This window comes from Ascaphus truei, chromosome 1, assembly GCF_040206685.1.
Source record: "Ascaphus truei isolate aAscTru1 chromosome 1, aAscTru1.hap1, whole genome shotgun sequence".
Classification (NCBI taxonomy): domain Eukaryota; kingdom Metazoa; phylum Chordata; class Amphibia; order Anura; family Ascaphidae; genus Ascaphus; species Ascaphus truei.
Genome location: NC_134483.1, coordinates 181,495,504 through 181,509,362, shown reverse-complemented (window position 1 = coordinate 181,509,362; position 13,859 = coordinate 181,495,504). Strand labels below are relative to the sequence as shown.

Genomic DNA, 13,859 nt, shown 5'->3' with positions numbered 1-13,859 from the left:
TGGGATATGATGAGGGGGAGAAATGTTATGAGATGAGTAGGGATGAGATGAGGATGAGAGATGAGGAGAGGGTGAGAGATGAGGAGGGGATGTGAAATGGGATGTGACATGGGATGAGAGATGAGGAGGGGATAGGGGATGAGAGATGAGGATGGGATGAGAGATGAGGAGGTAGAGAAATGGGATGAGAGATGAGGCGGGGATGAGATATGAGGAGGGGATGATAGGAGGGGGAGAGATGAGGAGTAGAAATGGGATGAGATAAGTAAGAGATATGGGGAGGGGATGAGAGGAGGAGGGGGAGAAATGGGGTGAGATGAGGAGGTGGAGGGATGAGGAGGGGGAGAGATAAAATGAGGAGGGGAGGGGAGAGATGAGATGAGGAGGAGGTAGGAGGAGTGGAATAGGGGATAAGGGGAAGGGGAGAGAGAATCAGAGAGGGGATGGGGGAGGGAGAACAAAATTGCAGTCAGTATTATCTTATACTACTATGCTGATTTATTTAAAAAATAAACTACTGTATAACATTTTTGTTACTGTTTTTAAAATGTTATACCTATTAATAAAAAAAATAATATGATTTGCCGTACATCGTGGTGGGGGGGGGGGGGCGGGAGTTGACTAATATCACGAATGAAAAGGGGTGCTAAGTGTAAAATGTTTGTTCACCCCTGCCTTAAAATTCTGTCAGTTGTATTTAGCATATCGTAAACAAATCCTGCCTTAAGGAAGTATAGAGTCAACAACCCATTCAAGCTTAGACTCTGAAATCAGCTTATAGGTTATTGTTGTCTGAAGAGAGAAGCAGGCTTCAATGCAGACAAAATAAGGTTATGCTGGGTGAAAACAGGAACATAAATCATCCATCCTACAGTGTATCCCATTGTTCATAAATGAAATCATTTTCCCCTGTGGGGTGAATACACTTGTTGCAGCAATTGACTTGCTTTATGTGGAAATAAGGAAAACAAAAGCATTCGTATTATGTATTTAGCAATCTTTATATAAATGAAGAATCAAGCTATGCTGCTTCAAGGGTGGAGCAATGACACAAGATTACAAGGATGGGAGTGGCTGAATACAGGTAGACCTCTGCACTGTATGCAAGAGAACACTTGTTTGAACATTTACAAACCCATACAAAGGATCTGCCTTGTGACAACATGGAGCTGAATGGGAAAACTCATGGGGGATCTAATGGTTTTAGCAATTCTGCCTTCCAGGTACGTCACTATATGATTCCTTTAAACCCGCAAAACAAATGCAGAGTTATTATTACTAAAACGATAACGTATGCCAAATGTATATAGTTAAAATATATATATTCTGTATATAAGAAAGTTAAATCAACCTAACACATGCATGAGATGTGATGAAAATCATTACGGTCTCTTCTCAGCCATCCTTTTACTGCATTTTGCAAATCTGCAGGTGTTTCAAGCAGGACTTTGTTTTCTTTTTTTTTTTTAATCTAAGACACTATGGTAAAAAAAAAAATGAAATCAATTGATCTGCAAGAAGTGCCAAATCCTTTCTTGTTTCCATGCAGTGGTTAAATAAGCTCTTTGTTACGGCATTGAGATGTAGATGCATTTTGCTAAAGAGGTCTACTTAATGTGCAGAAAATTACCATAAAACTCAAAAATGCCATAAAAAATATCAGAAGTAAAAGTACATGGTCTGTAAGGTTTCCCATATAATGTATAAAACCCTTTGAGGGGAATGCTATCTTCCTCAAATGTTGCAGAGTTGTGGTTGTCAGACCATAGGCTCACCCTTCTTGTGTTTCTTAATAAATCATAACTCATCACAAATGTACTTTACATCATATACTAAATCATGGGCATACCGTTTAGGAGTGCACACTTTATCTTGCATTTGAGGAAGACTCATAATATTCCTTCAACATAGTTTTTTGTTTTAAAACATATAATAACTAGTATATTTATATATTATCTCGACATAGAAAAATAGGCTATACTTCTAAAAGGCTTCAGAGAGTCTAGACCCTTGACCCTTAGAACCAAAAAATCCTTCCACATGACTGCTTCTGGCTGTGTTTTCCTAGAAAGGAAGTGCTGCTTGGGCTAAATTCATTGGAAAACGTATACTGTAAGCTAAGAATCAACAACTAGCTGTTTGACTGCACAGTAGTTAGTTACATTTACTGCAGCAGAAAGAATGTTGTTTTTTTTGGAATGCGATGAGTTTGTGACATTCATAATGAGTGATCTTTTCTAGCACCACCCTGACACATCTGAAGTATTAATACAATATAATAGCTCCACAAAGAGAGACGTAAATATTAACCAGCATGCATTAAAAATGAAAGATTCACATTTTTCCTATTAAAAGAATATATACATATATAACTGTAGCCGTGACCCCTGATTCACCCTGAAAGAGAGGTGGTTGTATGCATGTGGAGGAGAGCTGGTTGGAGAGGAGATGGAGTGTCTGTGTAGGGGAGGTTGATCCGCCCCGGCACAGGCCATGTGCCCCAGGCCTAGTTAGCCCTGAGTCACGATAGAGAAAAGCTGAATTAGGGATCGCCCTAGCGAGGTTCCTGTTCCCGTTGTATCTTTAGATCTCGATCGGGACTATACTATCGAGTTGGAGGTGTGGGCTCAGACCACGCTTGTTGGTGCCGGAGTCCGGGTGGGATCGCCCCGGACCCTAGAGAGAGAGAGAGAGAATGGTGTCGACATGCAGAGATCCTTTGTGAAGACCGTAGCAGTCCCGGGCACTGGAGTGTTCGGCAGGTATTTCAACAAGTGCACCAACGGTAACAATTATTCGTTCGAGACACTGTGGCTGCGCAGTCACCCATACACACATAGTTGCCTACAGTTGAGCGGGGGGGACTAATCCGTAAGGATCGGACACGGGGTGGGATCACCCGGTGGATGGTGTGGGAGAGTGTTGGCGTCCGCCGTGACGCATGATAGTGTTGGCGTCCGCCGTGGCACAAGATAGTGTTGGCGTCCGCCGTGGTGTGTTATAAAGTGTATTCACTGTAATAATATTGTATGTACCTGAACGTGATTTTGCCGGCAAGTAAAGGAGGTTGGTTATAGTACTTGGCTGTGTGTGTGTATTTCTTGCATATACGTCCTGCGAAGACCCACTCCCCCGTTGGCGGGAGCTGTCGCAGGTGGAGGCGCTGCACCCGGTATAAATATTGTGCGCACCCCAGACTCTCCGTTACAGAGACTTAGGCCCTGCGAGCCTACAGGTAACACAGCACAGGGTAGCGGCTTACTAGCGATAGGAAGCAGGGCTACATTTGGAGGCGCTGCTGAGATCTTAGACCTGGGGTGCCCCGCGAACCTAAATTTGTTGTCACCATGGCTCTGCCCACCTGGCACGAGATATGCAACTGGGCCCTCCAAGTACGCATGCCTACCAGTCGCGCCGTAGCGCTGGCCCGAGTGCCCATGGCCTTACCGTTAGAGACTTTACAGACGGCCTTGCGACAACTCCCGGGTTTTGCCAAAGCTCGCCTGGTAGATGTACTTGTAGATCACAACTCTAAATGGAATACATTGCTTGTGGACTGTCGGAGTGACCTGGTAGCGCTCGAACCTGCCTTTCCCCAATTTCTGGCCCTGCCCGATGCACCGCCAGGCGGTAGTCCTTTTGTCTATCCCCTCCGAGATCCCCTCGTACGTTCGCTGGATAAGGATGACCCCACCCTCCCTTTTGCTCACTATGCCGCGAGCGACGTCGGTAGTTGCCGGTCAGCATCTAGTTTTCCAGGGTCAAGAGCGTCCACTGAGGCCGGAGTGAGTAGTAATATGCTGCAGAAACTCAATGACAAAATAGACCAGTTATCCGGCCCCCCCAGTTTACCGCCGCTAGTCGAAGCGCTTACCTTAGCCACCCATGCCCAGAACTACCAGAAGCTAAAAGCCTTCTCGGGGACCCTCCCTTTGCCTACCGGGGAAGATGGGTTAGAAACTTGGAAAGAACACATGCGGGGAGTAATGGAAGAATGGTCGTGCACCGATGTGGTAAAAAGGCAGAGACTCATGGAGTGCCTGCGACCCCCAGCGGCCACCCTGATCAGTATACACCACAAGCAATACCATGATCTAACCTCCCGCTTGATGATAGAGTTTCTGGCAGAAGCCTATAGCACGAAAGAGGATGATGCTGCGTTGTGGGCCAAGTTCTATGCCATAAATCAAAGGGAGGGGGAAGAGCTGTCCGCCTATATACACCACGTGCAAATATCTCTCGGTCCGTTGCTGCATTACAAACATGTGCTGCCCTCACAGATGGATGAATATCTCCGCAACCAGTACCTCCGCGGATCCAGCCCTACTCACCCAATAGCCAGCATGATTCGTGATCACCTCACAAGGGGATCCCCCCCCCATCGTTCATCCAACTCCTGCAACAGGTGAAAGAGCACGAGACGCATCTCATGCTGCACTACACTCAGAAGCCGAAAACTAGCGGTAGCACTAAACCCAAAGGAAGTACTGAAAAGAAGGAGGAACCACCGGACAAGCCCGGCTCAGAGAAACCGCATTACGTGGGACAGTCGTCACCTCCGCATGATATTTCATGTTACAAATGTGGGAAGAGGGGGCATCTATCCTACAACTGTCGCCTGGGCGATTCTCGACGCCGGAGTCCCTCCCCCAAGAAGTTCCCGCCCCAGGCTATGGTCTGCGGGGTGTATGCGACAGATACCGACAGGGCCGGGACCCCCTCCGGAAGGGAAGAGCTGGCAGAAGATGGTAGCCGGGTGGGGCCTGTAGCGTTGATCCGGGTACTAGTTGATGGAATCTACTCCTCTGCCCTACTAGACACCGGATCCCAAGTCACCATCATATACAGAGGTACTGGAAATCCTCCCAGGGGAGGTGTAGATGCCGCACAGCCGTGGAGTAAGAACTTCAGAGAAGGCTGATCAGTGATTCATAAAAAACTTTAATGAAACAAAGTGCAAACGGATCCTCTTGACGCGTTTCGGCCCGTCAGGCCTTTGACAAAGGCCTGACGGGCCGAAACGCGTCAAGAGGATCCGTTTGCACTTTGTTTCATTAAAGTTTTTTATGAATCACTGATCAGCCTTCTCTGAAGTTCTTACTCCACGGCTGTGCGGCATCTACACCTCTCCTGGGAGGATTTCCAGTATTTCAGTGCCTGCTGCCTGCACGCCGGGCTGCGTCTGGTGCACCTGCATCCCCCTGCTACACCCGTATACACCGGCACTGCCGTCGGTCAGGTGACCACCCACCGCGATCGAGCGGATGTAGGGTTGGCGGCAGAAGAAAGTGCTGGCGGGCTGAGAGGATCAAGTCGTCAAGACACATTGCTAGCAGAGGGACATGCAGCATTTCCATACCGGAGGATAGACCAGCCACTTCTCTACATCCCCCAGTTGTAAGTTATCTACTTCTATGTTTTCTCTAACTTTATTGTGCTTATGGTTAGCCAGTTGCAGAGATTTACATTTGTGAAGATTACACTGGGGGTCTGTGGCGGTCGTTACCAACATTAACTGTTATTCAAGCACCAGTTTACAGCTGCAGCCATGCTTTCTGAGCGCCTGGTGGGTTAACTTGCTGTTTACCCGTTTCACATCCGTATCATATACAGAGGGTTCTATGATCGTCATCTTCAAAAGCGGCCACTGCGACCGGCTGACCACATCAAGGTACGCGGGCTAAGCAATGACGACTACGCCATCGATGGGATAGTGACCATGGACCTGGAAATACAGCAGCTCAACACGGGAAAATGAAGGTGGACGCCTTGGTGTGTCCGGAACCCAGAAACACCCCCAAGTACCCGATCATACTCGGTACCAATGCTGACATTGTACAAGCGGTCATCCGGGCCTATCTACACGAGAATAAAGAGCTCCCCATGTCAAGCCTGCAGGTGCAATTGGTGCAAGCAGACCCAGCCTCGCCCCCCTCTCCTTCGGATGACTACGGGCTGTTGTTCTGCGTACGGCGGGGTTTGACACGACTCTTCCCCGGCGAGACGCAAAGAATTCCCACTTGGTGTGCCTATGCGGAGCGCCTAGCCGAAGACCAGCAATTCTCACTAGAGAGTACCCCCGGGGAGGATGTACGGCGAGGGTATCGGCTCATACCCGAATTTCGCTATTGGCATGCCGCCATTCCTCGACAGATTGACGTGATGGTGCAGAATCTATCGCCCTTCCCCCTGGCCATCGATGTGGGGCAACGGATAGGGAGTATCTATCCTGTCAGTTCGGTGGAGGAAGCCGTGCAAGTAAACATGACCCGAGTGGAAGATATCCAGGAAGGAGAGTTGGAGCACTACTGTATAAAATAAATTGCTAGAGAGTGTGTCCCAAAAATTAGAGGTTTATTGGGTCAGAGCATGGCAAACAAGAAAAAATGAGCCCTCAGGCCCCCACCGACATGTTTCGAGCTTCCGCTCTTTATCAAGGTGTACAATGATCTGATAACCCCTCTTACCTAATATAGTATCTTTTTCCCGCCAATCGTCCCGCCAACCCGTCGCTCAGTCGCGTCACACGCGACGCGCCATGTTTCCAGAGCGCGTCACGAGTACTGCGCTCCACGCCGGGTATAGCGGTGACGTCAGCGCGTCTAAGCACAAAACAAGCTTTATTAACAATGTAAACTTAACAAACCTAACACAAATTAAAATAACTTTATTAGTCTACTAAAACATAATGTATACAATAACTATAATTATAAACATAGAATATTTAAATAAAATCGATTAAAAAACAAACAAACAAGGTTTATAGAGAAAACATTAATCGTGACAATTTTAAAAATCATTAAATTGTGAACATATGAACCCTCATATCCCTATACATATCAGAAGATTCCATTCTACAACAAGCATATACATACAAGATTTGTTAATCAATTTATTCATTTCATCAAGGGTAATGACAAAAGAATAATCGATACACATGCTTGTTCAAATAGTAAATTCTATACATATATATAAGTCATATTATTAGGGTATGGACATGGGGTTCACATGTTTCAGATCATATTCTTAACCATTATACAGAATTGAGGATGAATATCTTAAGATGTAACCAATTTGACATAGTAATCCCATTCATTCAATAGCACTTATTAGTATATTATTTAATCATTATACAATCAAATATCAAATATAGAAAATGATGTTAGATGCAAATAGAATAAATATACATAAAGATATGAATTTGTATATAATAGTAATTTATGGATTTACAATACAATTCATTAGATATCAATACTTTATTTTAGATATGGGTTTAAATCCCAATCCGTATTCAATCCATAAGGGATCCTAGTGTTCAGAGTAAAAATCCAAAAGAGTTCCCTTTTGTCCAGTAGTTCCAACCTATTACCACCCCTATATGGTATTTCAATATGTTCAATTCCTCTAAATTTTAATTTAGTAACATCTCCATATTTGCAGGTAGTAAAGTGTTGGGATACCGGGTGTGTGAGATCCTTAAGTTTAATCAACCTAATATGTTCTCGCATTCTGGCCTTCAATGCTCGTGTGGTACGTCCCACATATTGCTTACCACATCCACAGTCCAATAAATAGACTATGAATGTGGTATTGCAATTTATGAAGGATTTTATAGTGTATGTTTGTCCTGTATTAAAGGATATGAAATTAGATGATTGTTCCAAAAACGTACAGGAGATACACTTCAAACATTTGAAACAGCCTTTTGGGAGACTAACCCCATGTGTTTGTTGTTTAGTTGTAAAGAGACTTCGAGAAACATAATTTGCAACTGTTTTAGCCTTTTTAAAGACGAAACGTGGGCCCTCCTGGTATACTTTCTTCAGTAAGGGGTCTGCAGATAACACATTCCAATGTTTCCTCACAATCTCCTTAATACTATCAGTTTGAACATTAAATTGTGTTATAAAAATTGGACTATTTGAGTCCCATGTATTCTGTTTTGGATTCCTTTGTTTATTTAAGAGATCATCCCTATTCATATCCTTAACTTCAGTAAATGACCTTTCAAGATTTGATTTTAGATATCCCCTCTCCTCAAATCTTTTTAAGAGTTCTTCTGATTGAATCAGAAAGTCCTCCTCATTGGAACATATCCTTTTTAACCGGATGAGTTGTCCTTTGGGTATTGAATTTAAGAGGGGTTTTGGATGGCAGCTGTAAAATCTTAGATATGTGTTACGTGAGTTTTCTTTTCTATAAATATTTGAACCAATTTTCATGTGCATATCAATAAATAAATATAGATCAAGATATTGAATATGGTGAAAATCATAAGTGTAAGTGAATTTTAAATGGAAATCATTGTGATTAAGGTGATTAATAAATAATAAATAATAAAAGTGACTCCTCCCCTCCATTCCAAATAAATATTAAATCATCCAAGAATCGTCTATAAAAGGTGATAAAATGTCGATAAGGGTTGTTATCTTCAAATATGTGGACCGACTCCCACCAACCTAAAAATAGGTTGGCATATGATGGAGCAAAGCTGGTACCCATAGCGGTTCCACATATTTGGAGATAAAAAGTGTCATCAAACAAAAAATAATTATGTGTTAGTAAAAAGTGTATACAATCCAAAATAAAAGCTCTCTGTGTAAGTGATAAAGTGGAGTGCTCCAAATAAGTGTTGACAGCTGCCATACCATGTTGATGAGTTATAATGGTATACAAGGAGGTCACATCCAGTGTAACCCCCTTTCCAATCAATACATATCAATTTATCCAAAAGGTCACCACTGTCTCTGATATGTGATGGTAAATCATAAACAAATTGCTGCAAATAATAATCCACATATCTAGAGACACCATCTCCCAAAGATCCAATACTAGCAACTATTGGTCTCCCAGGAGGGCAGACCAAAGTTTTATGGATCTTTGGTAGATGGTGAAACACTGGAATAATGGGATGTGTCTCAAAAAGAAATTCCGAGTGGAAGAGACAGGGACAGCCCTAGACTTCGATTTTGGTTCCATCGAGTTGCCAGGAGCCTGGAAGGAACGGTTACGGGTGCAACTGGAACAGAGACACTCCGTATTCTCTACCGGGGAAATAGATGTGGGGTGTAGTCGCCACGCTCAGCACACCATTCGGATGACGATGAGAAGCCCTTCCGAGAGCGTTCACGTCGGCTCACTCCCAGGGATGTGGAGGATGTGAGGGCGGCTATCTATGACATGGAAGCCGCCGGGATTGTCAAAGAATCCCGAAGTCCCTACGCCTCTCCTATAGTAGTCGTGCGGAAAAAAAATGGGACCGTGAGACTGTGTGTAGATTACCGGACGCTGAACAATCGGACGGTGCCGGACCAGTATAACCTTCCCTGCATAGAGGAGATTCTCGATACCCTACACGGGAGCCAGTGGTTCATCGTACTGGACCTACGGTCCGGGTACTATCAAGTCCCTATGAGCCCCAAGGATCAAGAAAAGACAGCCTTCGTCTGCCTTCTGGGGTTTTACCAGTTCACCCGCATGCCCCAAGGCATATGCGGGGCACCAGCCACCTTCCAGCGGTTAATGGAGAAGACGCTGGGGGACCTCAGCCCCTGAGAATGCCTGGTGTACCTAGATGACATCATAATCTTCGGGAAAACCCTGGAGGAACACGAGGTCCGTCTCTTGAAGGTACTGGATAGACTGTCCTAGGAAGGCCTCAAACTCTCCCTGGACAAATGCCGGTTCTGCCGGACCTCCGTGACGTACGTGGGACACATAGTGTCCGGCGTAGGAATTGCCACTGATCCCACCAAAATAGAAGCTGTCGTCAACTGGCCTCACCCGGAAAATGTGGGGGAGTTGCACTCGTTCCTGGGATTTTGCGGCTACTATCGCAGATTTGTGGAGGGGTACTCACGTAGGGCCAAAACCCTCAACAGCCTACTCAGAATATACCCGTCAGAGGCAGGCCAGAAGACCCACTCTGCCAGACAGCCCTTCGGTGATAAATGGACCCCCGAGTGCGATCAAGCCTTCCACGACTTGAAGCAGAGCCTGATGGCTGCTCCGGTCTTGGCCTAAGCCTACCCCGACCAACCCTACATCCTACACGTGGACGCCAGTCTGAGTGGCCTAGGGGCCGTGTTGTATCAAAAATATCCTGAAGGATTGCGACCCGTAGCGTATATCAGCCGTAGTCTCACGGCCAGCGAGCAGAATTATCCGGTACACAAGCTCGAGTTCTTGGCCCTTAAGTGGGCCATTGTGGACAAACATCGGGACTATCTGTACAGGGTGTCATTCGAGGTACGCACTGACAACAATCCTCTCACCTACATCATGACCTCCGCCAAACTTGATGCGGCTGGACATCAATGGCTGGCCGCGCTCTTCAATTACAATTTCACCTTAAAATACAAACCTGGGCCCTTGAACATTGGAGCAGACGCCATGTCGAGGGGACCGGGGTTGACCCCTACACCCGACGGCCACATTCCTGGGCCAGGGATAAGAGTGCTCTGTTGCACGGTCGCCATCATAGATGAGCAAGTAGCCTTTTCGGAATTGCAGGTCGTTGACTCCCTGGGGTGTGCCTCTAACGCTATACCCGAAGCCTATCGTGACCCAAGTGGAATGCATGTTACTCCCGATCAAATTATCGCCTGGGAGGATATGGTACGTTACCAAGAGCAAGATCCGGTTGCCGGGACTATCCGTGATGCCATTCGACAAAATCGACGGGGCCTATTTCGCCAGACTCCGGGGGATGTCGGAGGTATACTGATGCGGGAAGCGGACAAATTTGAAATTCAAGATAAGCTGTTGTAACGAGTGGTGAAATATCATGACCACCCGGATCGCCGACAACTAGTGTTACCAATAAGACTACAGTACTTAGTGTTGAAAGCTCTCCATGATGAACACGGACATCTGGAGGTAGATAAGACTTTTAGACTAGTGAGAGATATATTTTATTTGGCCAAAAATGAGAGAATCCGTGGAGCATCACTGTCGTAGGTGTGTGCGGTGTATCCAACGCAAGACTCTGCCCACTAGAGCTGCCCCCATGGGCCACCTAAAAAGTACGGGACCTATGAATTTAGTCTGCATGGACTTCTTGTGCATCGAGCCTGACACCCATGGCATAGGGAACGTGCTGGTCATCACTGATCATTACACCCGCTACGCCCAGGCCTTTCCGACCAAAGATCAAAAAGCCATTACGGTGGCTAAGGTACTCTGGGAGAAGTATTTTATGCATTATGGGCTTCCCCAACGTCTGCACTCCGACCAAGGACGGGGCTTTGAAAGTAAGCTAATAAAAGAATTGTTGAACCTAATACACATCAAAAAGTCCCTTACTACCCCTTACCACCCAGAGCGAAATGCTTTACCCGAACGTTTCAATCGTACTCTGCTGGACATGCTGGATACGCTAAACGTTGTGGAGAAGACTAAGTGGAGTCGACATGTGGAGACTCACGTCCATGCTTATAATTGCACCCGACACGAATATACCGGGTTCTCGCCCTACTTCCTCATGTTTGGCCGTGAAGCCCGTTTACCAGTGGACATACAATTGCGAGTCTCCGCTGATGGGGTACACAATACTACCCATTTTCGCTATATACAAAGATTACAAGAGAACCTACAGAAGGCCTATGGGCAAGTCGAGAGATCCGCTGAAAAACTGAATGCCGGGAACAAAAAGCGTTATGATCACAAAGTGAAACATAGAGACATTAAACCTGGTGATGCCATACTTCTCCGCAACCTGGGAGTACCGGGACAACATAAGTTGGCTGACCGATGGCGGGAGGGGGTGTACGAGGTGATTTCTCAATTGCCTGGCCTTCCAGTCTACCGTATCAAAGACTCAGAGTGTCAGGTAAAGACGTGGCATCGTAATCATCTATTGCCTATTCCGCAAGTAGAGGAGGGAGAGTTGGAGTGGCCGGCATCTCCGCTGAATGGAGAAATGTCCTCAGAGGCCGAAGTAGAAAGCGACAAAAGTCTGGACGATCCTATGGAGGGAACCTCTCAAAGGGGCCTTCCAACCGCGGGGCCATCTCCCGAAGGAGCTACGGGTAAAGAGCCCCTTGGTCCAACGATAGAAACGCTGACTCCAGTGAGTATGCCGCTAGACCCGCAGAGCCCGTGCTTTGTGACACAAAGAGACGTATCAAGCCCCTCAAAGACAGAGTTGGAACTGCCAAATGGGAATTGCTACTCCCCAGAGGAGGTGGCTGAAGAACAAGTTCGCAGAAGCCAAAGAGCTAGTCAACCTCCAATGAGGATGGCTTATGATCAATTTGGGGCACCCCATTACGAGGCTCAGCAGTGGGCTCGCAGCCGGGTTCAATCCGTTATTATCATGTTCAGTGAAATGTACAAGTTTATATAGAGATCGATGTATTCGTGTTTTTCATTATATAAACTGGTTGTACTGTATTGTTGTCCAAGCGGGGTCTTCGGAATCCACAGGGGGGAGGATGTAGCCGTGATCCCTGATTCACCCTGAAAGAGAGGTGGTTGTGCGCACGTGGAGGAGAGCTGGTTGGAGAGGAGACGGAGTGTCTGTGTAGGGGAGGTTGATCCTCCCCGGCGCAGGCCATGTGCCCCATGCCCAGTATGCCCTGAGTCACGATAGAGACAAGCTAAATTAGGGATCGCCCTAGCGAGGTTCCTGTTCCCATAGTATTTTTAGATCTCGATCAGGACTATACTATCGAGTGGGAGGTCTGGGCTCAGACCCCTCTTGTTGGTGCCGGAGTCCGGGTTGGATCGCCCCGGACCCTAGAGAGAGAGAGAGAGAGAACGGTGTTGACGTGCAGAGACCCTTTGTGAAGACCGTAGCAGTCCCGGGCACTGGAGTGTTCGGCAGGTATTTCAACAAGTGCACCAACGGTACCAATTATTCATTCGAGACACTGTAGCTGCGCAGTCACCCATACACACACATAGTTGCCTACAGTTGAGCGGGGGGGACTAATCCGTAAGGATCGGACACGGGGTGGGATCACCCGGTGGAGGGTGTGGGAGAGTGTTGGCGTCCGCCGTGACGCATGATAGTGTTGGCGTCCGCCGTGGCGCAAGATAGTGTTGGCGTCCGCCATGGTGTGTTATAAAGTGTATTCACTGTAATGTTATTGTATGTACCTGAACGTGAGTTTTGCCGGCAAGTAAAGGAGGTTGGTTATAGTACTTGGCTGTGTGTGTAATTATTGCATATACGTCCTGCGAAGACCCACTCCCCCGTTGGCGGGAGCTGTCGCAGATGGAGGCGCTGCACCCGGTATAAATATTGTGCGCACCCCAGGCTCTCCGTGGCAGAGACGTAGGCCTTGCGAGCCTTCAGGTAACACAGCACAGGGTAGCGGCTTACTAGCGATAGGAAGCAGGGCTACATAACTGATAAACAAAATAAGGAACCACCACTAAGTACCAAGTAGGAGCCAAGCTACCTAATTAGGGGATTGATGCTTGTTTTTTTTGGTTTGGTATTTTAAATCAGACAAGTATAATAGCAAAGATAAGGGCATAACATTGTAGATTTTAGGTGTTTACAAACATTTATAGCATATACTTTAATATGACATGATATACGTTTGCAATTAAGTGAGACTGCATCTTTAATGCTCTTCAATCCAATTAATACATATTTATACGTGTAAGGTTGTGTTATTAAACATTGTGAGTGGCCCTGAAACATGACCTGTAAGCAATTCCACATACCCTGTTACCTTTCCAAGCGTAACCCCCAAAGAGCACCAGTAGACACGATTGGAGGTAAAATGGTCAGCAGCTTTAATGATAAATAACGCTTGGTTTAAATTAAATGGTGACAGAGTATGTCCTCCGCACTGCCAGCTTGTCCTTAAGCAGATATCCAGCCCCAGGTCCACAGACAGGTTTTA

At 46.3% G+C, this 13,859-nt stretch overlaps 1 protein-coding gene across 2 annotated transcripts in view; it reads left to right on the top strand.

The window, feature by feature from the left end:
* Positions 1–1,082: 1,082 nt before the first annotated feature.
* Positions 1,083–13,859, top strand: part of SLC28A3 (solute carrier family 28 member 3) — a 147,059-nt gene continuing 134,282 nt past the window's right edge. The window contains exon 1 of one of the 2 annotated variants that reach the window (XM_075598943.1): positions 1,083–1,223. In XM_075598943.1, the coding sequence (XP_075455058.1) occupies positions 1,164–1,223 (60 nt within the window). In that variant the 5' untranslated portion in view covers positions 1,083–1,163. The remainder of the gene's footprint in view (positions 1,224–13,859) is intronic. The other variant, XM_075598949.1, reaches the window with a different exon arrangement.